Source organism: Hyaena hyaena, unplaced genomic scaffold (genome assembly GCF_003009895.1).
Source record: "Hyaena hyaena isolate Hyena2069 unplaced genomic scaffold, ASM300989v1 scaffold_411, whole genome shotgun sequence".
Taxonomy (NCBI): domain Eukaryota; kingdom Metazoa; phylum Chordata; class Mammalia; order Carnivora; family Hyaenidae; genus Hyaena; species Hyaena hyaena.
This window is the reverse complement of record NW_024081040.1, coordinates 229274-255872: the sequence shown is the minus strand read 5'-3', so window position 1 is coordinate 255872 and position 26599 is coordinate 229274. Positions and strand designations below refer to the sequence as shown.

The 26599-nt window shown below is 39.2% G+C and overlaps 1 protein-coding gene across 1 annotated transcript in view; it reads right to left on the bottom strand.

Moving 5' to 3' along the window:
• Positions 1-13793, bottom strand: part of LOC120245181 (ADP-ribose glycohydrolase MACROD2-like) — a 174683-nt gene extending 160890 nt beyond the window's left edge. The window contains exons 1-4 of the mRNA XM_039252109.1: positions 13701-13793; positions 12076-12392; positions 8653-8851; positions 4470-4551 (exon numbers count right to left, since the gene is read on the bottom strand). Of these exons, the coding sequence (XP_039108040.1) occupies positions 4470-4551; positions 8653-8851; positions 12076-12392; positions 13701-13793 (691 nt within the window). The remainder of the gene's footprint in view (positions 1-4469; positions 4552-8652; positions 8852-12075; positions 12393-13700) is intronic.
• Positions 13794-26599: the final 12806 nt, after the last annotated feature.

Here is a 26599-nt window from a genome sequence, read left to right as displayed (position 1 = left end):
GAGGCACCCAGGCACCAAGAACTATATCTCACATGCAGCAATGACCAAAGCCTTGGGCAAGCATAGGTATGTAATAAATTATTTGTTGATTTATAGACAGAATGATAGTGAATGATGTTGAATGAGGAAAGCTTATAAAATCAGTGAGGAGAGGGTTTGGAGAAGAGGTCATGTGGATACTCTCTCTTGTTAAGTTATAAAGAATAAATCCAGGTAATAGTTTTAAAAATATCATGTCCATTTGTCAGAGGATATAACTTAAAAATTGTTTTTGGAGAAATATTCCTTCCTGAAGAATATAGTTGAGAACCATTGACATACACAAATGTAGGCTTTCCTTTAAGTAGGGGAGGGGCTTGACCATGGCATTTCTTACTTCCAACATTGAGAGTCTTTGATACAGTTCCCAAACTGTAAATTTGACATTGTTATTATGAGGAAAATTAATATCCCCAAATTCTCTACTGGAACTTAGACTCTAATAAAAAATTGACCTCCATAAACCAAATCTATGAAAAAATACACACAATGAATCTTACATACTGAAAAATAACAAACTTTTTATGTAAAGAACAAAGAGATCTCTGAGTTGAATTGTAAAAATATTATTGCTATAGGCCATCTAATGGTATACTGTAACCACAATTACTTGTAACCAAAGTGTGTGGTAATTCCATAAAGCTGCCACACTAGTATTCCAAATAACACACCTAACAGGAAAAATTCAAAAGTGCTTCACTCACAGCAAGATATAAAACTGTTGGATTTTAATTTTTAAACAAAAATTATTGATGATTTCTTTCATTTGTGGTTTCTACTGCCTTTCTATGATGGGCTCTCTTAGGGGTTGAGTTGTGTCCCCCAAAATGTTTGCTGGAGTCCTAATCTAGAGTGACTCAGAATGTGACTATATTAGGAGATAGGGTCTTTTTCCCCTTAAGCATTTATTTGTTTGTTTGTTTGTTTGTTTTGAAAGAGAGAGAGAGCGTGCAAGAAGGGGAGAGACAGAGAGAGGGAGAGAGAATCCCAAGCAAAGCCCCATGTGGGGCTAGAACTCAGGAATCATGAGATTATGGTCTGAGCTGAAATCAAGAGTTGGCAGCTTAACCAACTGAGCCACCCAGGTGCCCCAGGAGATAGGCTTTTTAAACAGGTGCTCAAATTACAATGAGGTTATTAAGGTGGGCCCTAATCTCATGGGACTGGTGTCCTGACAAGGAGTGGGGGATTAGGACACAGGCACACACAGAGGGAAGACAGGATCAAGACAAGGAGGAAAGGTAGCCATCTATAAGTGGAGAAGAGAGGTCTCAGAAGAAAGCAATTCTGCGACACCTGATCTTGCACTTCTAGCCTCCAGAATTGTGAAAAATTAATTACAGTCGTTTGAGCCCCCTACTCTGTCATACTATGTCCCAGCAGCTCTAGCAAACGATAACCAGCACCTTTCCACCCTCCCCTGTGGTCATGCATAAGGTGTTTTGTTTCCCCAGTGACCACTGTCCTGCTCCTCTGCAGGTCAAAGCATCACACTGCCCAGCTGATCTGGATGGAATTTAATTTTGGGATCCACAATCAAGTAACCAATCTGACTCTTATGAGAAAGTTTCCATGAGGACATTTACAGGTATCAGAAGAGAAGCATGGCAGCTTTGAAAAATGATGGGCAGCAGATGAAATTAAGAATGAGACTTTCTCAGTGATCCAAATGCACCCTAGAAGTTGAACCCATCTTTGTGTGGAGATGCTCTGAGGAAACGAACCTATTATCACTTGTGCAATGACAGATGCCATTCTCAATTTTGAAATAGAGTTCTGCTGCTTCCTAGCCGTATGCCTCCTTTTCTTAGGTACGTATCATTTTCCATATAAAAAAGTAGGGTTAATAGAGTGATTAGTTTCTTAGAGTGAGTATGAAGATTACCTGACTTAACCCGTGTGGTTGGCTGAGAGAAAGAAATCCATAAATATTAACTTATCATTAATTTATTATTGATAAATATTATTCTTATCATTAATATTAGGTAGTAGTAGTTCTGTATGCATTGTGTCTTTAATGTGATCTTTTCTAGCCTCACTTGTATTGTTTTCTTATACATTTTGTCTCAGATCCCTGATTATAAGATGTAAAGACATAAGGTTAATATACCCCAAAACATAGAGAGTTAGTTTCATATAAAATGATGTGGGATTTTTTCCTAAATTATTGTCATTATTGCATTGGGAGGGGTTAAGAAGATTAGTTAGAGAGTCTGAATAACTCAGTCTAGGGGGAATATATGGCAAGCCAGAAATATCATATTCTAATTAAAGATGGTATGGTTATGAATTAACCATAAATTCAAATTATGGACAGATAATGTATATCATCTGTATTAGCAGTCACACATTCTAGTGGAAGTCACCTTTATTTCATATTGCATATTCAGAATTTGCAAATGGCTGATGCTTCAGCATTGTGGAAATACTCAACAGTTTTGAGGGGATTTTGACATGTAGTTCAAAAATGTACTTCCTATTATAAATATGCACTGGAAATAATTTCATGAGCATGCTATGATTCAAAGTATTGATGTGGAACTGAGGATGATTTTATTATTTCATATGCTCAAGCAGTAAGATGCATGTTGGATTTATTTAGAGTAGCAGTTTTTCAAATAATAATTTATTTACATAATCATTAATACATTCTAGACCACTAAAACTGTCCCATTTAAAAAAATGTATAGTATGATTTTTGGCTTTGCATCACTGGAAATACTTGCTGATGGATAGATTTGTTTTAATATCAATCGATCACATATATGCAATTATTTTTATATGTTAGAGTGAAAACAAGTTTTATGTTAGAAGACATGGAAATGAATATTATGTCATAATTCTAAACACTCAAGAAGTACAAAATTGATGAAAGCTTAAGAAATATGCTATGATGTTAAGACATGAGAATATTTGCCTCACACACAATGGCAAGTCACATTTTTTTTTCATGAATGAATATTTTCTTTTAAGAATATGTAAAAAAAAACACACACTCAAAGAATACTTAAAAGTAAAGAAATTCAGGCACAATCAACTCACTATGTTTATATAGGAAATAAAGAGAAAGGATGAAACAAGGATATTGAAACAGAAAAAAAATCTATCAGATTATGGTGAAGAAGAATTTATTAAATTTAGCTCATACTAACTACTTATTAAATAGTTACTATGTGCTTTACATGCTGTAAATTACTGAGTCACTTAAAAATTTTTTTAAAAAGGTGAAAAAGGAGAAAGGAGATGGAGAAAAGAAAAAGGCCACAATCACAGTCCTCTCCTTCATCCCAAACTAAAACTACGTTTTAGTTCAGAAAATACTGTAGTTAAAGTCTCCAATTAAATATACTTAGCAGATTTACCTTTCAGTTATGAAACTAGAGAGAAACCAAATCACCCAGAAGAACTTCGTCCACCTTGAATATCAGCATAGAGTTGAATATCTCCAGCAAGTTTTTTGTAGCTGTTCTTGACAGCTACCTGTATCCTGCTCTGATCTTTGGGCATGGCATCCTCTTTACTGGATGGCTCTGACTGCCAGAGAGGGTGAATGTGCACCACTCCCTCCCTCCCACCTGCTAAAGTCACCAGGTACATGGAAAGCCATTTCATGTGGGCACAGAACCCTCAAAAGTAGACATCAAAAACGCTCACTGTGGCTTCATTCCTGGAAGCCATTTTTACCATGGCTGAAGAAAGCACCTTGAGCACTGTGACTCTAATGGCACCCACAAAATAACAAGGTATTAAACAAGCCTCGAAGAGAAACAATGAGGGGGAAGTATTTGAATTAACCAATCCAACCAAATCTAATGACACATTCAATCAATCTAAACAAGGTTCTTTAATAACCTAGATTTTGCCTACATTCTCAAAAGAAATGTGAAGTAATGTGAGTGAGTACTTCTCTCAGATTGCCCTAGGGCATGCTGCAATCTTCATTGTAATTTGGGCCAAGAAAATTGGGGAAAATAGGGAGAAAGTGCAGGAACTCTTTGAATTCTGGCTACAAATATAAATAGGCTCCTCATAATTTCCAGCAAAGGTGTTTGACATGGTGGACATAGGCACAGGCTTGGACAACTTACACTTGTGGGGAACAAATCACAGATTATGCAATTTAGGGCCACAGGAAAAGTCTTTAGAAGTCATTTGGCTCAGTCCCTCATTTTTGATGTGAGAAACTGAGACTCAAAAGATGAACTGACTTCCCCAAGACAACATCATGGCTTCCTGGGACAGAGGGGTCGAGCGCTTAGATCTTCTGTCACCCACTTGAGGTCTTGAAAATTATGATACAAGTTGTCAGGGGTTACTGGAGTATGGAGACCACATCTCCAACATTTCTTAAGATAAGAAGTGAAATATAAATATAACTGATGCTTCCACTCCAATCTTCAATTCCAAAGAGAACAAATCACTTTACTCACCTGCAGGGAAAAACTCGCCCATTTTCTTTCTGTAGATTTTAAAATCGACTTCTAAGAAGACACAGAAGATGATCCGATCCACCTAGAGGCAAACAATAAATACTCAAAGTGAGAGGTAATATGGTGTCCCTGGGATATGAGAAATATTCCACAACATAGTCTTGGAACAACAACAACAAAAAAGAAACAAATGGAAAAGCCTCCTGCAGATTCTTGGTGCCACACTGCTAACTATATGACAGTGTTGAGTGAAGTTCAAGTGTGTGTTTGTGTGTGTGTGTGTGTGCGCACTCTTTATGTAAATAAGTCATGGGCTCTTTGGCGGAAAGATGTTGCATAAATCAAATAAGAAATAATAAATGACAATAAGCCACTTTGCAGGAAGCTATAAATAAATAGGAGATTCCGACAGGATATGTAGACTTTATGTCCTATAAAACAACCATAGGAGAGGTGTACAGCAGAATGACAATCAAGTATGTCAGTAAACAAAGAGCTCTTTGTCCTACTCTTAGACAAATATGTTTATCAAACCTGTTAGTATTTGAACACGGCCTAAAATGCTTCTGGCAGTTTAATTTGCTTTTAGCTTAACATACTCAGAAATGCAACAGAAGTAAAATATAATTAGTATACAATGACATGAGGTCATTATAACTTTAATCTGGTAGATATTGTTGACTAAGTAAATGCCACCTCAAGAGTATAACACGTATATGATCTCTTCTTTCTGTTTTGAGAGGGCTTCTATATATAAGGTGTTTCTTTGAGCATCCAGAGAATAATATGGTAAACAGAGAAGAAAGATGGGGTACATCTAATAGCTCGCATATATCTGATATGAAATCAGTGGCTCAATTTCATGTCTTGAAAATAAACACCCCTTTAGTTCTTTTATTTTAGCAATCTACGAAAAATTAAAAATTACTCGATCTATCAAACTGCAACTGGTAATTAGAACACCAAGGGAAGCATTTCTTATGAAAATGGGGAATAAAAGTGGAGTGGACACAGGGCAGGACATGAACGAACCCAAATGGATATCATTCCCCAAGCCCTTCAGCTCTCTCAGCCTGTGGGGTACAGAGTCAACACTAGGCAAGTCCAAATTTCCCAGCAGGACAGAAGGTCTGCAGGGGTGGGCTGGCAGGGGATGGCTAGGACAGACACAAGGAAGGGTCAGGATTCCCCGCTGGAAGCTCAGAGATATGGCTCCCTGCTCCCTGCACAAGTGCAGATAGACCGCCTGCTGGGCAGTTGCTGTACCTCTATGATGTAATCACTAAATACCACTCAGCCCCAGTAATCCCCACCCATAGAATGGATTATAAGAGAAAGCATCTGGCATTCAGAAATGGAAGGACTGGGTTGCAAATAAACCTTGATTCCCCCCTCCCCCGTATTCACTTGAGTTTCTGCTGTCCAGTCCTGTGTGCATATCATTAACATTTTCTGCAAATGCAACAACCATTACCATCAGTTCACTCTTCGCGTGAAATATAAATTTAGTGGAATAAATGATTAGCTGTCTGTGCAAAACCGAATGCTCATCTCTGCTCTCCTTCTGGTGTGTTTATGCCCTATAGCTAAAGATAAGAATCATAATGTTGAGCAATAGAAATGAGTTTCAAAAAACATTCTCTACGATACCATTTATATGCATTTTTAAAGCACAAAGATATAACAGTGCAGGGATTCATTTAAAAGCACCGATATACAGAAACATTCTTAGAAATGTCACACGTTAATTTCAGGAAAGAGACTTGAGAAAAATACAGCAAATGGGTAGTAGCTATGAAACTATGGGGCAGGTACATAGGTGTCATATTATTTTCTATACTTTTCTCCATATTTGAGAAATTTTATAATTAAAAGTCCTAACACCAAAAATAAGACTGTGTTAGACATACTCTACTCTCTAGCTGTATTGAACTGCTTGTCATTCTCAAACACCATAATTATCCTTACTTTGCACCTATCATGGTTGACTTTTTTGCCAGGCTTCAGATGGTCAGATTATTTCTAAAGCCGCCTAACTGAGATCAAAATCAAAACAAGAAAATTTGATTCAAAGCAGATCTAATGAGACCAAACTGGAAAGTCTCATTTTTATTCACTTCTCCCTATTTGTGTGTCACTCAATATAAATTATGGAATTATTTTTAACACTTCTGTTGCTTGTATGTATGTGTGTGTTTCCTGTGTGTGTTTGTATGGGAAAGGGCTAGTGGTGGTAAGGCTCTTCAACTCTGTCAGTGGAACTTTTAACCACCACAGAAACTAAATGCAGATTTCTTAAATATTGCAAAGGAATATAATCCACCTTTTAGAATTTTAGGTTTTGTTACCATGGAAATGGTAAAAGTCCAAATTTCAGCAGCCTGCTTTATTTTCCCAGAGATGGGAAATAGAGTAGATGGATGATGGAGGAAAAATACTTTTATTTTAAACTAATTGAGTGGCCCATTTCCCTGCCCTGACGCTGAGGCATAATACTGAAAACATCTTGGAAACAAGTTGAATCCAAGAGCTAACCCTCATCTACCAAGTACTTGTTATGTATGCATATATGCATGTACTTATATATGTGTACATAAACTTCTTATCTGGGGTCATTGTTTGTTAGTTGACAAGCTCTGTGTTTATAAACTCATAGTGGATATAGATAACTGCTTGTGATAGTTGTATTTTCCAAGATGGCAGGCAATAAGATATCCCATCCCTCAAATCCTCTTAAAATGTAATGCTAATACTCCTTTCATTGAGAATAGGATCTATATTTCCTCCTCTTGAATCTATGATTACAAAAATACCATGTGACTTCTAAGTCTATGTAATAAAAGGCGATACACTTTCTGCCTGGTCCTTTTGGGAGGATTGCTTTTGTACCCAATCTTCACGCTATGAGGAAGCAGAGGGACCACATGGAGAGTTCATGTGTATAAGTTCTAGCCAATAATCCTACCTAAAAGTGAGTAGCCTCTCAATGATTTCACCTCCTAGTTTTTGATGTACCCCAGGAGATGCCATGTGGATCAGAGGTAGGTTGTTCCTACTAAATGCTGCCCAAATTGTAGATTTGTGAACAAAACAGAAATACTTAGCCAGAAAACTAATATTCTTCTGACTTCTTCCTATTGCCAATTGTATGGATCCTTGCTTTTCCAACTCTGTAGTACTGGATCTCTCTTGAAAAGCTCATACTGAATGGATCAAGATCAAGTAGAAGGCACAGTGTGGTGACAAGAAAAATATAGAAAGTCTAACTGGTACATGGCTGAGAGGTTGGAAATCTTACTTGCACAAAGGGGAATGAGCTGGGTGAACCATTTTAGCCCCAGATAAATTACATCAGAATATATAAGAATGCCTCACTATTGAGTACTGACGCTCAGGAGCATATTTTCAATGTTTCTTTTATGTTGGGCAATAGAACAATTTTGTAAAATGGTTGTTCTTGAGAGACTACTCATGAATAAATATTCATCTATTTAAGAGATACTAGCTGAGTACCTCCAATTTCTTGGGCCTAGGCCACATGCCATTCTCTCACAAGAAAACTTGAATCCAGAGTTGAGGTGCTTTTTTTTCCAAGGTAAAATGATGAGTGGAAAAATCTCAGGCATCTTAACTTCACATTCAGTGTTCCTTCTGTGGTATCACCCAGATGGAGATACATGGCACTGAGTTTCTAGGCCTGCCACTAGCTCTGTGATATTGGACAAGCCATTGATTCTATGGGATCCAGCTTTCATGTCTTATAAAGAAAGGATTGAATTAAATAACATCTATAACTTCTTTCTTTATTTTAAAAGTTTTTTTTAATGTTTATTTATTTTGAGAGAGAGAGAAAGAGAGAGAGAGAGTTGGGGAGGCTCAGAGAGGGAGGAAGAGAGAAATCCCAAGCAGACTCCTTGTCGCTGTCAGTGCAGAGCAGATCAGGGGCTCAAACTATCAACTGCAAGATCATGACCTAAGTCAAAACCAAGAGCTGGACACTTAACTAACTGAGCCACCCAGGCGCCCCTCTTCCTTTCTTTTTAATATCTCAGTCATAGTCTATCCCTGTGGTAGTTTTGTATTCTGTCAACTTAGCTAAGCTGGAATAACACTTCTCCAAAAGGTTCTGCGTTAACGTTGGGCACAGAAAAATTTCCATGAGATCTTGTGGGCAGAAGTGGACCACAGACATGGTACTAGGCAGATGGCTGGAGGACTCCAGATAGGTGGATTGCTGCTCCTCAGCTGGGTGCCGGGTAACAGCTGCGCTCATGGCTTCTCCAGCTCCTGCTCTTTCTCCCAATTCAGGTTCTCTTAGTCTAGGCTGGGCATGCATGTAGCTCTGCTTCAAAGGCACCAGGTTCTTCAGCTTGGCTTTGCAGCTTTGGGGTTCCATCCAGTGGGAGACAGATGCATGTGGCAGTTTGTCCATGTGGGTTCGAGTTTGCTCCTAAGGTTTCTACTTTGACCTTGTTCTCCCCAACTTTGCATCGAGTTTTCCTCTCCATCACTTCTTTTTATTTAAAATGTTTTTAATGTTTATTTATTTTTGAGACAGAGCATGAGTGGGGGAGGGGTAGAGAGAGAGGGAGACACAGAGTCTGAAGCAGGCTCCAGGCTCTGAGCTGTCAGTGCAGAGCCCAATGCAGGCCTGAACTCACGAGATGTGAGATCACAACCCGAGTTAAAGTCAGATGCCCAACCCTGTGGGGATGAGCACTGGGTGTCATATGGAAACCAACTTGACAATAAACTATTTAAAAAAAAGTCAGATGCTCAACCAATTGAGCCACCCAGGCAGCCCTCTTTTTTATTTTATTTTTTTAATTTTTAACATTTACTTTTGAGAGATAGAAATGGAGAGAGAGAGAAAGAGAGAGAGAGAGAGAGAGAGAGAAAGGGAGGCAAAGCAGGTTCCAGGCTCTGAGCTGCCAGCAAAGAGCCCAGTGTGGGACTTGAACTCATGAACCAGGAGATCATGACCTGAGCCAAAGTCAGAAACTTAACCAACTGAGACACCCAGGCACCCCTCCTTTGCATCACTTCTTGACCTGTCTCTTGACCACCTGCCCTGCTGACACACTCCAGGCCTGAACAGATACAGAGGCAATAGCCTTCCATAGACTCCTTTCATCAGCTCTCTCTCATGGGTCCTGGTTAAGGGCTTTACTCTGCTTAGTCAACTATCCCCTTGACATTTACTTCCCTGGTTTCAACCACAATTAAATAAGATCTAATCCCTCTAATAAATCCTGCACTCACAAGGTTCTGCTTCCCTGATTAAACCCCAACTGATGTATACTTTAATAACATTTCATTGAATAACACATACAGGAACACAATAAAAGGTTAAAAATAAGAAGCATTCCTTTTTTGGAAGTGTACAACCTGTCAAGGCTACTCAAATTCCAATTACTTCCTTCCAGACGAACTCTGATGGGTTCCAGCCCATCTTCCTGGTGAGCTTCCTAAAGTGTACCTACACACTTTAGTACTTAAAGCAACTCTGTGTACTTGAAATGACTCACACAGTTTTTGTTCTTTTATTTTTTTTAATTTTTAATGTTTTATTTATTTCTGAGAGAGAGAGGGAGAGAGAGAGACAGCATGAGCAGGGGAGGGTGAGAGAGAAAGGGAGATACAGAATCTGAAACAGGTTCCAGGTTCTGAGCTAGCTGTCAGCATACAGCCTGATGCCGGGCTCGAACCCAGGAACCGTGAGATCATGACTGGAGCCAAAGTTGGACGCTTAACCGACTGAGCCACCCAGGCGTCCCAATTTTTGTTCTTTTATAAACAAATTTTCAGGAAACTCAGATGGGTCCTCAGGCTAAAACATAATTGTAAATAATACAAGGAGCAATATTAATATTTTTAGGAATTAACAACTTAACTGTAGTCCTCATTCTACCTTAAACTGGAACCCTATGACAAATTGGGTGGTGCTCATTTTTTGGGGTGTGCATAGCATAGCTTCTGATGTATAATAGGAGCGTTGTAAATATTTGCATAGTACATGTTTAGGCAAATAGATTTGACTAAAATATAAATATATGGCAGATATTTTTCAAGGGTGTTTAGTTCCAGACCCAAAAAATAACTTTTTTTGAGAGACAAACTTTCCTTTATGTTTGCCAGAAGACCTGAGAACAGAATTACAGAGAAGCCTGAGTGCTTTTGAAAGAAGAAAGGAGCTATATATAAAGGTCACAAGGTATTTGTTACCAACTGTCATTTATCCAATGATACAATGCTGAGCACAATGCCTTTTGAACTCAGTGCTGATGTTTTCAACAGGGTGCTTGTGAGTTGCAGAATAGAAACAATGATGATGCCTGTAAACTGCAATGTATTAAAAGTTAAAAAGCTTTTTTTTCTTAATGAAAAGACAATATCAGGTGTTGGCAGAAATGTGAATTAACAAGAACGAAATTTCCTACACTGCTTTTGGGAGTAAAAATTGGTGCAACCACTTTGGAAAATTATTTGGCATTATCAAATAAATTAGTTGAATTTGTGCTATCTTGTTCTACTATCCAATTTTACTTTTAGGTAAACATCCAGCAGAATATGCATGTATGTTCACAAAAGGACACATATCGCAATATTTGTAGCAGCACCATTTGAAGTATCTTCAAACTGGAAGCTACTTAAATGCATAAAATGGTAGAATGGAAAAACAGTTGTGATCTATCCATGCAGTGGGATATTACAAAAGAATGAGAATAGAAAGTTTTCAACTAGGGGCACGTGGGTGATTCAGCCAGTTGAGTGTCCAACTTCAGCTCAGGTCATGATCTCACCACTTGTGAATTTGAGCACCGCTCAGACTCTGTGCTGACTGCTCAGAGCCTGGAGTCTGCTTCAGATTCTGTGTCTCCCTCTCTCTCTGCCCCTCCCCTGTTTGCACTCTCTCTCTCTCTCTCTCAAAAAAAAAAAAAAAACTTAAAAAAAAGAAAGTTTTCAACTACAAGCAATTATATAGACAAACAGAATATTGAGTAAAAGAATCCAGAAAGAAAGGATACACACTGGGTGATTCTATTTCTATAAAGTTCAAAAATATTAGAGAAATAGTCCATATGATCCATGGTGTTAGAAGTTAGTATAGCAATTACTCTGGGGAGAAGGTTGGTGAAAAGGGACCAAGGGGAGTACCTGGGATGCTGGGTTTTTGATCTGGGTGCTGGTTCCATGGATGTGTTCAGTTTGTGAAAATTCATCAAGCAGGGTACTTGGGATCTGTGTACTTTTCTTTATGTTGTACTTCAATAAGAATCTTTTTAAAGGTTCAAGGTTTCTGTTACAGTTGTCTTGGTCAACAATCAAAAATCTATTTTCATTGACTTTGAGGTCAAAAAAGTCCTTTAAAAGCTGACCTTCTAAAAGCAATCTCTCTCTATATTTCCACCGATGCCAACTGTAGTTCACCCATCAAGGCATCAAGGAGTAAAGATGTATTTCTTTCACCAAGATATCCATTAATCCACAGTGGGGGGGTTTATGCCCCATAAACATGATGACAAACATTCTATTAATCTTTTTCAGCATCATATCCGCTGCCCCTGAAGAGGGTTACACAGTGAGGCAGTTTTGGAGTACGTACAGCTGACCTCTATTTTCCACGGCTACCAGTCCTAGGGCAGCTGACACAGCCAAGATTATCCTGTGTTCAGCGAGACTGGGAGAATGAATGGATTCTGATGAATGTAATTTTCTTTCCCAGTGACAAATGACAAACATTGAAAGATTTGGTGTGCATGCAAATACCGCTTTAACTAAGAACTGATAGATGGTTATCCAGGGCAAATGCAGTCTGATGGGCTTTGGGGGTGAAGTCTCAGCCTTCCTGAAAGATAACCCAGCAGCCTCATCATGCACCAGCTTGGATATTGGGGTATCTTCATCAAATAGTGGCTGCTGCTAATAAGTGAATGAAACTTCAGGGATTAAGCATCAAAGTTGTAGGACAGGTTGTGAGGGAGGTGGAAGACCAGGACAACCGGAGCTTGCTTGGTGTTACGAGTGAATCAAGGTTACACAGAGTAACAAAGGGGCAAGGTCACTATTGATTCATTAAAGAGCAAAAACAAGAAGTTGGGATGTGTGGGTGCTAGCTCCCCCTCCCCCAACTGGTGGAATAAAGGAGACCAATCTGTCCTTCTCCCAGTGTATTAGTTTTCTGGTGCTGCATAACAAACCACTACAACCTTACTGACTTAAAGCGACAAATTTCATTATCTTGTAGCTTCTGTAGGTAGGTCAAAAGTCCACTTCCAAAGGAGCTGAGTCCTCTTCTAAGGGTCTCAAATGCTATAATGAAGGTTTTAGCTGCACTGCTCTTCTCACCTGAGGCTGTGGTCTCCTTGCAAGCTCATTCAGGTTGCTGGAAGAATTTAGTTACTTATGTTGGTAGGACTGAGGTCCTTGTTTTCTTTCTAGCTGTCAATCAGGAACAGCCTTTAACTTCAAATGAGATTGGGCACATTCAGGGTGGCATGGCCATAGGCTATAGACGTTAACTTCTACAGGCCAACAACAATTTCTTGCCAGGGAGCCCAGAAAGGCAGTTGAGGACACAGGTGCTTTCTTTCTTCCAGGCTGGCAAGAGTGTTTCTCTATGACTTTCTCCATCTCTAGAATCTAAAGTTCTTTTAAGAGTCCACCTAATTAGGTGATCCAACCAGTCATTCTCCTTTTTAATGAACTCTATTGATTAAATGCCTTAATTGCATCTATAAAAATCTCTTTTGCTTAATCCAGGGAGTAACTACCCCATCTATTCACAGGGATAGTCGAGGGGAGAAGACTGGACAAGGTGTGTGCACAAAGAGGTAGCCGTCTGGGACATATCTGAGGCTTCTGTCTCTCACACTCAATCACCTCCATGTAACTAGCTGCCAATGTTCCAATCTGGACTTGACTTTGAGCAGGCCATGTAACCTTTCTAAACTTCAGTCTCCTTATCTCTAAAATGGAAACATTGACCTTGAGGTGGTTGGTATGTTAGTTTTCCATTGCTGCATAAAAAATTACCACAAACTCTGGCTTATGACAACCCCAGCTTATTAGCTTACAGTTTTGTAGGCCAAAGGTTTGGTATAACTGCATGGTATAAATGGGTTCTCTGAGCAGGTAATCTTAAAGGTAAAATCAAAGTGTTAGCTGGACTGAATTCTTGTCTGGAGGCTATGAAGAGAAATCCACTGCTAAGTTCATTCTTGTTTTTGCCAGAAATTCAGTTCCTTGCAGTTGTAGGACTGAGATTTCCACGTCCTCACTGGCTATCAGTTGGGGATCAATCTCAGCTCCTAGGGCCACCATTTTACTTGCCAGACATCTACCTCCACTTTCAAGCCAGCAAAAGTATATCAAATCCTTCTTGATTTTGAATCTCTGACCTCCTTCATATCTGACCTCTAGACCCAGATTTAAAGAACTTCTATGATTAGTTCAGACCCACCTGGAAGTCTCCCTATCTTAGGTCAGCTGTTTTGAGACCTTAATGACATCTCTAAAATCCCTTCACAGCAGTATCTAGGTTGTTGTTTGAGTAACTGGAAGAAGATGTGTACACTAGACATTGGAATCTTGGGAGACTCTTAGAATCCTACCTGCTACAGTTGGCTATAATGACCATATGAGATATTTGATCTGAAGTGTTTGGCAAAGAGTCTGACATAAAGTAAATGCTCCATAAACATTGGTTATTTATTGATAAAGTCCCTATTCATAAGGTGCCTGGAATACCTAGCAAATTGCTGACATATTGATATAATCACTGTTCACTTGGTGAGTCCTTTATTTCTACCCTGATCTTTTCAAACAGATCAAGGAAAAGTATGAGCCAGATGTGGCAACACTGGAGGTCCTTTTTCTGACTGCTATGTTGAAAACCATTTTATTCCAGTTACAACTTTGCTGAGGAATTATATCTTAAAGGAAATATCTACAAAAGTGGCCCATATTATATAGAAAATAGCTATTTTTTTTTGTCTGACATATCAGCCAGTGAAAGGGAAGAGTTGAGTTGCAGTAATAAAGATTTCACAAGACCCTATAGAAGTCTCTGCCCTGATCTTTTAATATCTTTGTCAACTGCCTCTGAATATCATTCTTCTGGTTCTTGAAGATATTAAGTGTGTTCATATTTGTGCTTTATACCACATAAGCTAGTTATTCAATCTCCAAATTGCAGAATGGGAAGATTTTGCTCTCCATGTTCCCAGAGACTTTCGGATGAGTTGGAGAACATTTATAATACATAAACATTCAAAGGGCATTTTTGCATTTTGAAATTGCTTATGCATACATAAAAGAGATCCTTTATTTTGGGGGGCTTTTTTGCAAACTCAGTTCATCTGTCATTACTCTATGGCAGCACAACTCAGTCTTCTTGTTTTGTTTGGATAAATTGCTCTTTTTGACTTTTCTTCAACTGTATATGAAAAAAAATGGCCATTTATCTGAAAAACCAAGAGTTATTTTGATTTGAGCTTCAGGCTCATTTGTACAAGTTAATTTCCAAGTCGGCTTCCTATCGATCAAAATGGACACCCTCACAAATAACACATCTGTCATGGTCCTTGAAGCTGCTCCATATGTTTAGCATAGAAAAGATACAGGCACATAAGGGCTTAAGACCTACAGTTGCAAATGCTAAGATAGCAAGCTCTGACTTTGTACCCAAAGAAATGATCCTGGGAGATATTGGGTGGAAATGTCCATGGAAGACAGTTTGGACAGAGTGCTATGCTGTGCTGCTCAGATCTGCTCCCCCCTTTCAGGACTGGATCCCTCACTCCTTTCACTCATTCTTCCCATTGCTGGAGTGCTGGTGGCTGAAAGCTATGAGCAGATACTCATGGAGGACTGTTTTCTGCCAAAGAGAGCACCTCACTCATGCTGACCCTCTTCCTGAAGTCAGCCTGCACCCAGTGACTGACTCATGCAGCAGTCCAAAGGCTGAGACCCCTTCCCTCAATTTCAACTCTGAAGGGCCAGCAGTTATGTGCCGAATTGGGCCCCATCCCATCCATGAGTTGAAGTCCTAACCCTCAGGCCCTCAGAATATGACTGTAATTGGAGTTAGTCTTTAAAGAGGTAATTAAGGTAAAATGAGATAATTGAGTGGGATCTAATCCAATAGGACTCGTGTCCTCAAAAGATGTTATCAGTGGGGTGCCTGGGTGGCTCAGTCAGTTAAGCTTCCAACTTTGGCCCAGGTCATGATCTCACAGTTCATGAGTTCGAGCTCTGCACTACATCAGGCTCCTTGCTGTCAGTGCAGAGCCCTATTCAGATCCTCTGTCCTCCCTGCTCTCTGCCCCTCCCCCAACCCCCCCACTGCCTGTCAGAAATGAATAAACATTTTTTAAAAGATGTTATTAGGACACCAACACATATAGAGGGAAGACCATGTGAGGACACAGGCACAAGATGGCCATCTATAAGCTAAGTGTTGACCCTGCTAATGCTTTGATCTTAGACTTCTAGCCCCGAGAAGTATAAGAAAATAAATTTCTGTTGTTGAAGCTACCTCATCTGTGAAACTTTGTCATGGCAGTCCCAGCAGATAAATACATCTCTCAGCATCAGAGCTCCTGATGGGTTCAACTTCTCCCTCTTCTCAATCCTGTTTCCCTCATTCCATCCTTCTCCCTGCCAGGTATTGATCATGAGCTAATAAACCCCTGGATTGTAATACCCTTCTAGTCCACTTCCCAGAAAACTTGACCCATAACCTCTATTTTTGGCAATCTGAATTATTTTCTTTTCATGCCCACTTTCTACATCTGATAGTCACACATGTAGCCTGCCACCTAAGGTCTACCCAACAGCTAAGTCTGCTACCAGCTTCTTGTGGAAAAGCTACCATATTCTTTGCTTGGGCTGACCAATGGTTAAGAGGCCAGGATTGGTTTCAAAAGAGCATTCAAAGTCAATATACATGATAAATGTGTCCTAAATAAAGTGACAGCATATATGTTGAGATTGGGGATCCATCTGCCACTCACTTCTGGGAAATGAGTCTCTCAAAACTCTTTGTGTCCTCTATTCTGAGGACTGGAAACTGGGCCCATGGGCCCATTGCAACTGTGCAAGGAAAGTCACAATAAGTCAAGGTAAGGTCTATCTTTTTTTTTTTTTTAATGTTTATTTTTGAGACAGAGAGAGACAGAGCATGAGCAGGGAAGGGGCAGAGAGAAAGAGAGGGAGACACAGCAGGCTCCAGGCTCTAAGCTATCAGCACAGAGCTTGATGTGGCCTTGAACTCATGGACTGTGAGATCATGACCCAAGCCGAAGTTGTACGCCCCATTGACTGAACCATCCAGGCACCCGAGTGGCTGAAGCCGCCCAGAGCTGAGACACATTTCTGTGGATATATTTCCTGTTTCTAATGCTAGATGTATCTTTTTATACAAAAGTAATCAATTTCTTGGGCACCTGGGTAGCTCAGTTGGTTAATTGTCTGACTCTTGATTTCCTGAGTTTGAGCCCTGTGTCAGGCTCTGTGCTGACAGCATGGAGTCTGCTTGGGATTCTCTCTCTCCCTCTCTCACTGCCCTTCTCCTGCTTGTGCTCTCTCTCTCTCTCTCAAAATAAATCAATAAATGTTAAAAAAAATAAAGGGTAATCAATTTCCTTATATGTAAGAGGTGAGTTACTTAAAGGGATTTTAACAAATCCATAAAAGAGAAAGTGAGTCTATGTGGTCTAGAGAGGTGTTGTTGATAGGCACTGTGATGCCCTGTCCATATCCTCTCAGGAGGCCTTAGTCAAGCCAAGAGAAGACCCAAGCATCTGCATTTCTGTGTCTGGTGGTGTTCTTAGGCTTGGAGATTCTGACCAAATATCTAGGTTGTTCTTGACCAAAGACAGGAGTTGATGTTAACTTCCCCTGCTTAATTTCCCATGGGTGGGCAAAACCAGGGTTCTCAAGAGGGATAAAATTCAGGTTTCTGAGAGTGGTATGCCCCATGCTCATCTTCTTTACCCCTCTCCTTCACCCACAAATAATCTATCTGCCCTCTAATCCCTGTCTCGGGGTCTGCTTTTGGGAGAACCCAAATCAAGAAGAAAAATAGGAAGCATATTGGTCAAATATCAGCTTATTCTCTCAGTATCCAGCCTATCAAAGGTTAATTTGATATAATTCAGCTTCTAACTCACTTAAGGTCTGGATCTCCTTCCCATGTTTTGCTTGTACTTGCATGATGCCCTCAGTACCCTTCAACTGAGACACAGTGCCAGGAATAGGTCTTTTGACTCAAAGTTCTTCTTCACAATGTAGTCGGTGACATTAAATTACCCTGCCAATGATGGAGCTATTGTTTATCAAGCACTCATGCAGCTTCGTATCAACCCAGCTAACCCAGCTGCAATCCTCTATTGTATATTTCATACTCCTGCTTCTGAGAACACTCCGGTTCCTTTTTCTTTTATTTGATTAAGAACATCTGCAGAGGTGGTTCAGCTACAAAAGTTAGTAATTAATCTTTTTTTGTCACAGTAATTAAAAATTTCAAGGAAGAATTGTCATTCACTGCTGCTTATAAGGTTGCCCACAGCGGACAGTGCTTTATAAAAAGCCAACAAATCATGACTTTAAAAATAAATAAATATCTCTCCTCAAAATGGGAATGCTATGCCAAGTCACAAGGTGGCTCTGAAGCCTGGTCACGATGCTCAAAGGATGGAGTCCACCACATATCTATGCAGACCCGTCGTGTGCATTCTCATTTTCCCCACATTTCCATTAGCATTTGACACGCGTGCAGATATCATTTACAGTTCAAAGGAATCTCATTAACATATCATCCGAAAGACCATTTTTTGTGAGGACAAAAGCTGTTTTTCTCAAGCTGGTGTCCCTCCCACTCCCACAAGAAAGAATCTTTTTGTTCAAAGGCAAAGCCCAAGAGAACAATCATTCTTGAGTAATTTTCCATAGGTTCAAGGTTCATACAGCAAGAAGTAGCAAACCGAAGTAGTTCTATTCAAAATGCCCTCTGAGGGCTGGCTGTTGGCAGCAGCGATGGGTGCACGTTTGTGGGGTATATGTGTGGGTGGGTGTTTGTATGGAGTATATAAAAGAGAGACGGGAAGAGAAAAGAGTGCTTCATCTGTCCCTCGTTTTGGCCACCTTCTGCTGGAGAGTTATCTGCTTCCAACCATGGACTGTTACTTTGCATTTTTATCTACTTGTAGCTACTTCTTACCAGCTCTTTCTCTGAATGCCAGATAGAGGAACTTGTCCCCGACTAAACTGTAAGTCCTTAGGGAGACACTGCCTTTTTCTTTAGTCATCTTTCTACCTAGTGATGTAGCCAACTTAAGGTAGAGGAAAAGGCCTCAATCATAGGGCTCCACTGGACCAGTAGGCTTTGAATGGCCTGAGTACAGCTCCCTGACTTGAGGACCGTGAAAAGAAAGACCATTTCAAAAAAAGATATAAGGTTGGCCTCTGGCTCTCTCTCCAGAAGAAGTAGCCTTTACTACCCTCCTTTTAACCTTCCGTGGTAAGTCCATTCTTGAGACCATCTTTCTAAGCCATATCACCATCACCATGACAGTTTCAAATAAGGCTGATTACGACTTCATATTTTGAAAATTGAACTCACAACTTTCAGTGGTCTTATCAATTATGCTCTTTTCAAATATTTATCAGAGAAAACCCCTGAGAGTGATTAATTCTCCCTCAGGGACTTGAGTCAGTGCCTGAGGTGCCCCCTGCAAAATTTTATTTTATTTTGAGTTTTGTCACCTGGATTTTTGTTTAATGGACCATGTTAAATGTTCATGCTTGGATGTACATAAAAACAACCTTTCTCCTCAAATCTTTACTGATCCTCTAGGAAGATGGACTTGTTGTGTGGTGTGGCTTCAAGTACTGCCTCACACACTGTTTCATAAACTTCCAGGGGGCTAATATCTCACTCTTCCGAAAATCATGACTTAGTGACATAACATCAGCATGTTTAGTATATTGGTACGTTTGCATGATATAGGTAAATTATAGAGAGATAGATAGATGATAGATAGATAGATAGATAGATAGATGATAGATAGATATATAGATAGATAGATAGATAGATAGATAGATAGATAAGAAAGATTGCTAGATACTGGTAAACATAAAAAGATGTTTGAGCTTCCAAAAGTATTTATCCTTCAGATACTATATTCTTAAGGTATAATGCAATCTTTTACACTCTACATTTTAAAACTAAATCCATTATGAATATCAAAATCTTCTAAGGTGCAGGGAAGGGAAAAGAAAAGAACTAATAGTTACTGAACACTTCTATACTGGGCTCAGAGGCATCTGGTTTTAGATGTGTAAGCTCAGGTCAATCAGACCACTACCTCCAAAATAACTATTGTTACTATAATTTCTAACTAGGCAGTCTTTTTTTAAGCAAAGCAAAATAATTTAAAAAGCAACAAAAGAGTAACCGACAAACTAGAAACAAAAACAAAGAAAAAGGAAATGGAAAAGGCAGATAAGACTAGAATGTAGAAACTGCATATCAACTTTTTGTCACTGGGTGGGGGGTATATGGGAAAAAAAGAACAATAAAAGTAAAGTATCCACTAAGATTATTTTAATAAGGGTGATAGAATGATGGCTTTCTGAAAATAGTCAACAGATGTCCCACCGTTATACTGAGGCTTGTTATGTAATGTCTGCTGCTATAATCCTTTAAAAAAAAATCTGTCTTCTAGACTTGATTCTGCTCCAGCATCTGTGATGCTAAATGCTGCAGTGGCAGTTTCCTGGTTTTAACGGATGCTTTTAATGCCAGTTACAGGTCAAATTCAAGAGCAGTAAAAATAAAGGCCTTGTTTGCATTTTCAGCAGGAAAATGATGCTTAATCCACATCAGTGCAGTATCCAATAATGTTCCTTCCAACCGTGGAAAGAGAGGAAGTGCCCAAATTACAAAGATGTGTGGCACAATTGGCATATTGGCACAATGTAGAGTAACCTACTCAATTGCTGAGAGGGACACATTTCTAAAATAACACTGCTAGAAGTCCACATTCAACCTCCCACCTGAAATATGAATTTGTTCCATGAACTTCACAAAATGATTTATTCATTAAAAGCAAACCAATTCTCTATGTTATACTTTCAGGAAGTTGGAGGAGGGGAAGCCAAGTTTTGACTTTGTGGACAGATGTAAGAAGTACTTGGAAAGAACCACTGACGATGTTTTCATCAAAAAACTTTAACCAGGATTCAATTTTTTTCTCTATTTAATTTAATTTCTAAGTTGTGAAACATTTACGCAGGTTCTGAAAAACAAATTATTTAAAGTGTACTTAACTCTCAAGTTAAATATTTGGGGAACTGAATGTACAGAAGCCATAAATGTTTCAACTGTATTGAGGTCCACTTTGACAAAAATCCTGGGTTTTTGGGAATTGCATTTGTTTCCCCCTTGATGTTGAGGATCTTGCTGCTCCCATTGTAGTTTTACCAAATAGTCTAGTCATGCAGCAGCCTCTGTATTTTCTATATCAGTCAGCGACTCTGACTTTTACAGTCATGCTTCTATAGTTAGTGGGTCTGAAATGGTTAATAGTATCTTTCTAGACAGCATGTGTCATGAGCTTACATAAGACTGCTGTGGTGCTCAGTAGTGGAAAGTCCATTTTTTCCTTTGGTGCCCAACCAGGAAATTACTTTTTTCTGCCAAAATGGACTAAAACAACACTCTCATTGCCACCCAACTGAGAAAATGCAATAGAAGTAAAAGTCAGGGTGCTCAGATTTCAGAAAATCACTACTCCATAAAGTAAATAAACTTCTATGTATGCCTCCATTTAGCAGAATATACTAGAGAGGCAAAATAATGTGGAAATCAATGGAGAAGGACTAATTAAGGCAAATTAATAAAATGTCTGTGACATCCCAGGTAGTTCAGTGTGGGACAAAATCAGTGAGGAAGTCTGTGAGATTACTTCTCAGTATTGGCTGTAAAGTAGCCTGGAATACTGACAGGTCTAAATGGGATCATCCCAGACCCCAGATCACTGATGATGATCTGAACAATTCTGGTCAATTGCAAAGTTTCCGTAAACATATATCTTATATCTTAAAATCATATTTAATTTTGATTTTTTTTCTTTCATAGTTTATCATCAAGTTGGATTCCATATAACACCCAGTGCTCATCCCAACAAGTGCCCTCCTCCATGCCCATCACCCCCCTTCCCCTCCTCCTCACCCCCATCAGCCCTCAGTTTGTTCTCAGTATTCAAGAGTCTCTCATGGTTTGACTCCTTCCCTCTCCCCAACTATTTTCTCCCCCTTTCCTCCCCTACAGCCCTCCGTTAAGTTCTCCTGTTCCACTTATAAGTGAAAACATATGGTATCTGTCCTTCTCTGCCAGACTTGTTTTGCTCAGCATAACACCCTCGAGTTCCATCCATGTTGGTACAAATGGCCAGATTTTCTTTCTCATTGCCATGTAGTATTCCATTGTATAGATAAACCACATCTTCTTGATCCATTCATCAGTTGATGGACATTTAGGCTGTTTCCTTGATTTGGCTATTGTTGAGAGTGCTGCTATGAACATTGGGGTACATGTGCCCCTATGCATCAGCACTCCTGTATCTCTTGGGTAAATACCTAGCAGTGCTATTGCTGGGTCATAGGGGAGTTCTATTGTTAATTTTTTGAGGAACCTCCACACTGTTTTCCAGAAGGGCTGCACCAGTTTACATTCCTACCAACAGTGTAGCCTGTTGTTTCTCCACATCCTTGCCAGCATCTAGAGTCTCCTGATTTGTTCATTTTAGCCACTCTGACTGGCATGAGGTGATATCTCGGTGTGGTTTTGATTTGTATTTCCCTGATGATGAGGGACACTGAGCATCATTTCATGAGTCTGTTGGCCATCTGGATGTCCTCTTTGGAGAAGTGTCTCTTTATGTTTTCTGCCCATTTCTTCACTGGACTATTTGTTTTTCAGGTGTGGAGTTTGGTGAGTTCCTTATAGATTTTGGATACTAGCCCTTTATCCGATATGTCATTTGCAACTATCTTTTCTCATTCCATCGGTTGCCTATTAGTTTTATTGGTTGTTTCCTTTGCCATGCAGAAGCTTTTTATCTTGATGAGGTCCCAATAGTTCATTTTTGCCCTTGATTCTCTTGCCTTTGGGGATGTGCCAAGTAAGCAATTGTTGCGTCTGAGGTCAAGGAGGTTGTTTCCTGCTTTCTCCTCTAGGTTTTGGATAGTTTCCTGTCTCACATTCAGGTCCTTCATCCATTTTTAGTTTATTTTTGTGTATGGTGTGAGAAAGTGATCTAGCTTCATTCTTTTGCACGTTGCTGTCCAGTTCTCCCAGCACCATATGTTACTCTGACAGACTCTACCAAAGCCTACTAGAACTGATCCATGAATTCAGCAAAGTTGCAGGGTACAAAATCAACATACAGAAATCGGTTGCATTTTTATACACCAATAATGAAGCAACAGAAAGAGGAATCAAGAAACTCATCCCATTCAAAATTGCACAAAAAAACCCATAAAATACCTAGGAATAAACCTAACCAAAGATGTAAAAGATCTGTATGATGAAAACTATAGAACACTTATGAAGAAAATTGAAGAAGACACAAAGAAGTGGAATAACATTCCATGCTCATGGATTGGAAGAATAAATATTGTTAAAATGTCAATACTACCCAAAGCAATGTACATATTCAATGCAATCCCAATCAAAATTGCATCAGCATTCTTCTCAAAACTAGAACAAACAATCCCAAAATTTCTATGGAACCACAAAAGACACCTAATAGCCAAAGTAATATTGAAGGAGAAAACCAAAACAGGAGGCATCACCATCCCAGACTTTAGCCTCTACTACAAAGCTGTAGTCTTCAAGACAGTATGGTATTGGCACAAAAGCAGACATATACACCATTTGAATAGAATAGAGAACTCAAAATTGGACCCACAAATGTATGGCCAATTAATTTTTAAAACTTCTACTCAATTATATATTTGTTCCTACTTTAGAGTAAAAAAATGTTACTTTTCCTAAGTGTTGGTGAGAAATTGAGTCTTCTGGAAGCGATGGCATGTCTACTCCATGACTTCATGTCCACTCAATCCATCTACCAACAAGACTGGGTTTAGACAAGCCATGTGACTTTCACAAAAGTGGTGATCTCTTCTGGAGCTGTGGTAGAGTGGAAAAGAATAAAGGCAGTAGCCTAAATCCAGAAAGTCCAGATTTTGTATGTGGACTTGGCCACGTACTCACATTGTCCCTTCTGGTGAATTGTTTAACTGCTCTAATTTCAGCATTTTCATCAGTGAAATAGGACTAGTGTTGGACTGACACTAAAGAGTTGTCTAGAATATCCAATGAGATAATGAGTGTGAAGTAATTACCACTCAGTAACAATTGAATAAGTGCTATTGTCACACTTTACAAAGTTTTGTTTGGTCTGTGTGCAAACCATGCAGACATCATTGAATATCTCCAGGATATTTGGTATGTACTGAAGTTTGGGCCAAAATAAGATGTGAATTCTTAACACACTTACCTAAGGTACTCCATTTCACAATGGGCTCTACTCCTTTGCACATTTAGACTAGGTTTTTGCCACAAGTAAGATTACCCCTTGTTAAGTTACCTTGTATGACTCAACTCCTTGACCAAGAAGTAATCAGGGAGACTTACTATGCCTTATACATCTTCACATCACCAAAAGTCATAGTTTTCAAACTTTAGTGAGCATAGGAGCTCCAGGTAAAAATGATAAATGTTGATCTCCCGCATAGGTATTACAATTTGTAGGTTTGGAGTGGTGCCTGGGAATCTGCATCTTAAAAAAATATCCCTGACCCTTGAACAACTCTATAAAGGTGGTCAGTACTTCCTCACATGATTTTTATATGACCTTCTTATGTGAACACCAGTCATTGAATTCAGGACCCATTCTAATTCAGCATGAGCTCATCTTCATTAAGAATATCTGCAAATGCTCTATTCCTAACAGGGTCACATTCAGAGCTTCTCAGCAGTCAAGAACTTTGGAGGGACATTGTTCAACCTTGTGCATCCCTCAAACCTTGACTTTGAGAACAGTAGTTTTCCTAGCCAATTAGAATGTGCTGTAAATGAGTACCATTAAGTGTGATCTCTCTTACCAATGCTCTGGGTAATTATTAGGATACTTTTTGATGATGTTTCCAAAAAATAATTTTCCTGCAACATACTTTTATGCTTCCAATAACAGTTTCTATTTTTCATCATATTTATGATAAAAAAAAATCTGCTGCTGGCATATATCCTCGTTCATTAATGAGGTCTTTTTGTAGTGCCTTATTTTTTGTCCTATCCTTTTACATGTCACTGCATATTAAATATGGAGCTGTCACTCAATATTGAGTGGGATGTATATATTCAGTCTGCAAACAACGGCAGAGTTTATGGCAGACACAGGATATGTGAGACAGAAATTTCCTGTTTTCATGATTTTCCTTGACAGAAAAGATAAGGCCTTACACAAATATCACAATGCCAGGTGGACAGTAGGCTCAACACATGCTTACAAAGGCTGCTGTCACCATTTGCCAGCAGTGTAACCTTGAGCAAGTTACTTAACTTCACTAAAGCTCAGTTTTCATATCCGTAAAATGGGGATTATGCTTTCATCCACCTCATAGACTAAACAATGATCTGCATAGGGTACCACGCACGCAGTAAGTGCTGAATAAATGTTAGCGATTACAGGGACCCAAAGGAAGGAGGGATGTTTTATAGTCTGATGATGACATTTTATGTGATCACCTTGTTTCCTACCTGGGTTATAAGCTCCCTGATAGCAGAGACCTTGTAATTACACTAGTCTAGTGTCTCTCATATGGCTTGGCAGATTGGATCCTCACAGGAATTTCTATCATGTCAACAAATGCAGTCCTGGTCGATTGATTAGTTGAATGAGTCTGTCAGTCCCTTTGCTGGCAGCACTAGCAAAATGTCTACATGTTCTAGGTTTCTGCTCCTATCATAGTTTTCCCTTAAGCAGTATAAAATGTCCTCTTTAAGCAATGCACACTTTTGTCACTCACATATCTGCAGGCAGATGGCAGAGGTTAGTTAGTGGTCACCAAGAGAGACTACCCGAATGAAGTGGATTGTGAGGGGTGGGGTTGAGATTATGCATAGCAAGCAGGAGTGGAGATGGTTGAATAGTAAAAGAGGACCCTTCATATTCCTCATTTAATGTCATGAAACCACAATCATTACTGATGTCGAATTCAGAGAGGCTATTGCATCATTCGCCATTAAGTTCAGGGGTGTCAGGGAGCAATGCAAATTGCAGACACTAATTACATATGTTTCTTTTTTCTGGAGTGGCTGGACTTTTCAGTTGCAGAGTTTTGATCATGCACAGAATGCTTTGTTATTTTTTTGCTTTGATGTAATTATTATGATATTGATTTTTTAAATAGGCCCATGGTAGAAATTCCATGCATATGCCAAAGAAAATTCTACCATGACTTTTACATTTGTACTTCAGAAATTATCCTAAATATCCATCTGGAGCCTTGAAGTTAATGGATTTTCAGCTAGTTAATTTGGTCCACAACACCAAAATGCCTCCTGCATAAATTCACTTAACTATCAGTTATTGTAAGCAGGCCTATTTATTTAGCAGAAGTCACTTTATTACGCTGTTTCAAAAACAAAGGCACTGGAGGGAAAATATCACATAGAATTAATATAACTGTACCAACACATGAACATGAATTGGCATAAACTTTCACATGAAAAATGTTATTCTGCTTACTTATACATTTAAGAAGAGCAATAATCATATTTTACCTAAGTAACAAATTGGAGTCAACTTCCAGAAAGGAGACCCTGCCTTCTTTGAACTGGTTCTAACTTAGTCAGTTGATAAGGATGGGAAAATGGTGATGATAAATGCATAATAACCATGTATGTCGGCATCAGGATAAAACTTTGTTCATTGTCAAAGTATTTTTCATGTCCATTACCTCATTTAATTCACTATTATACTTGTGACGTCCAGAGCAGAGGTGTGATGAAGGCCCCATTTCACAAATAAAGTGAGTGCAGCAGAGAGAGG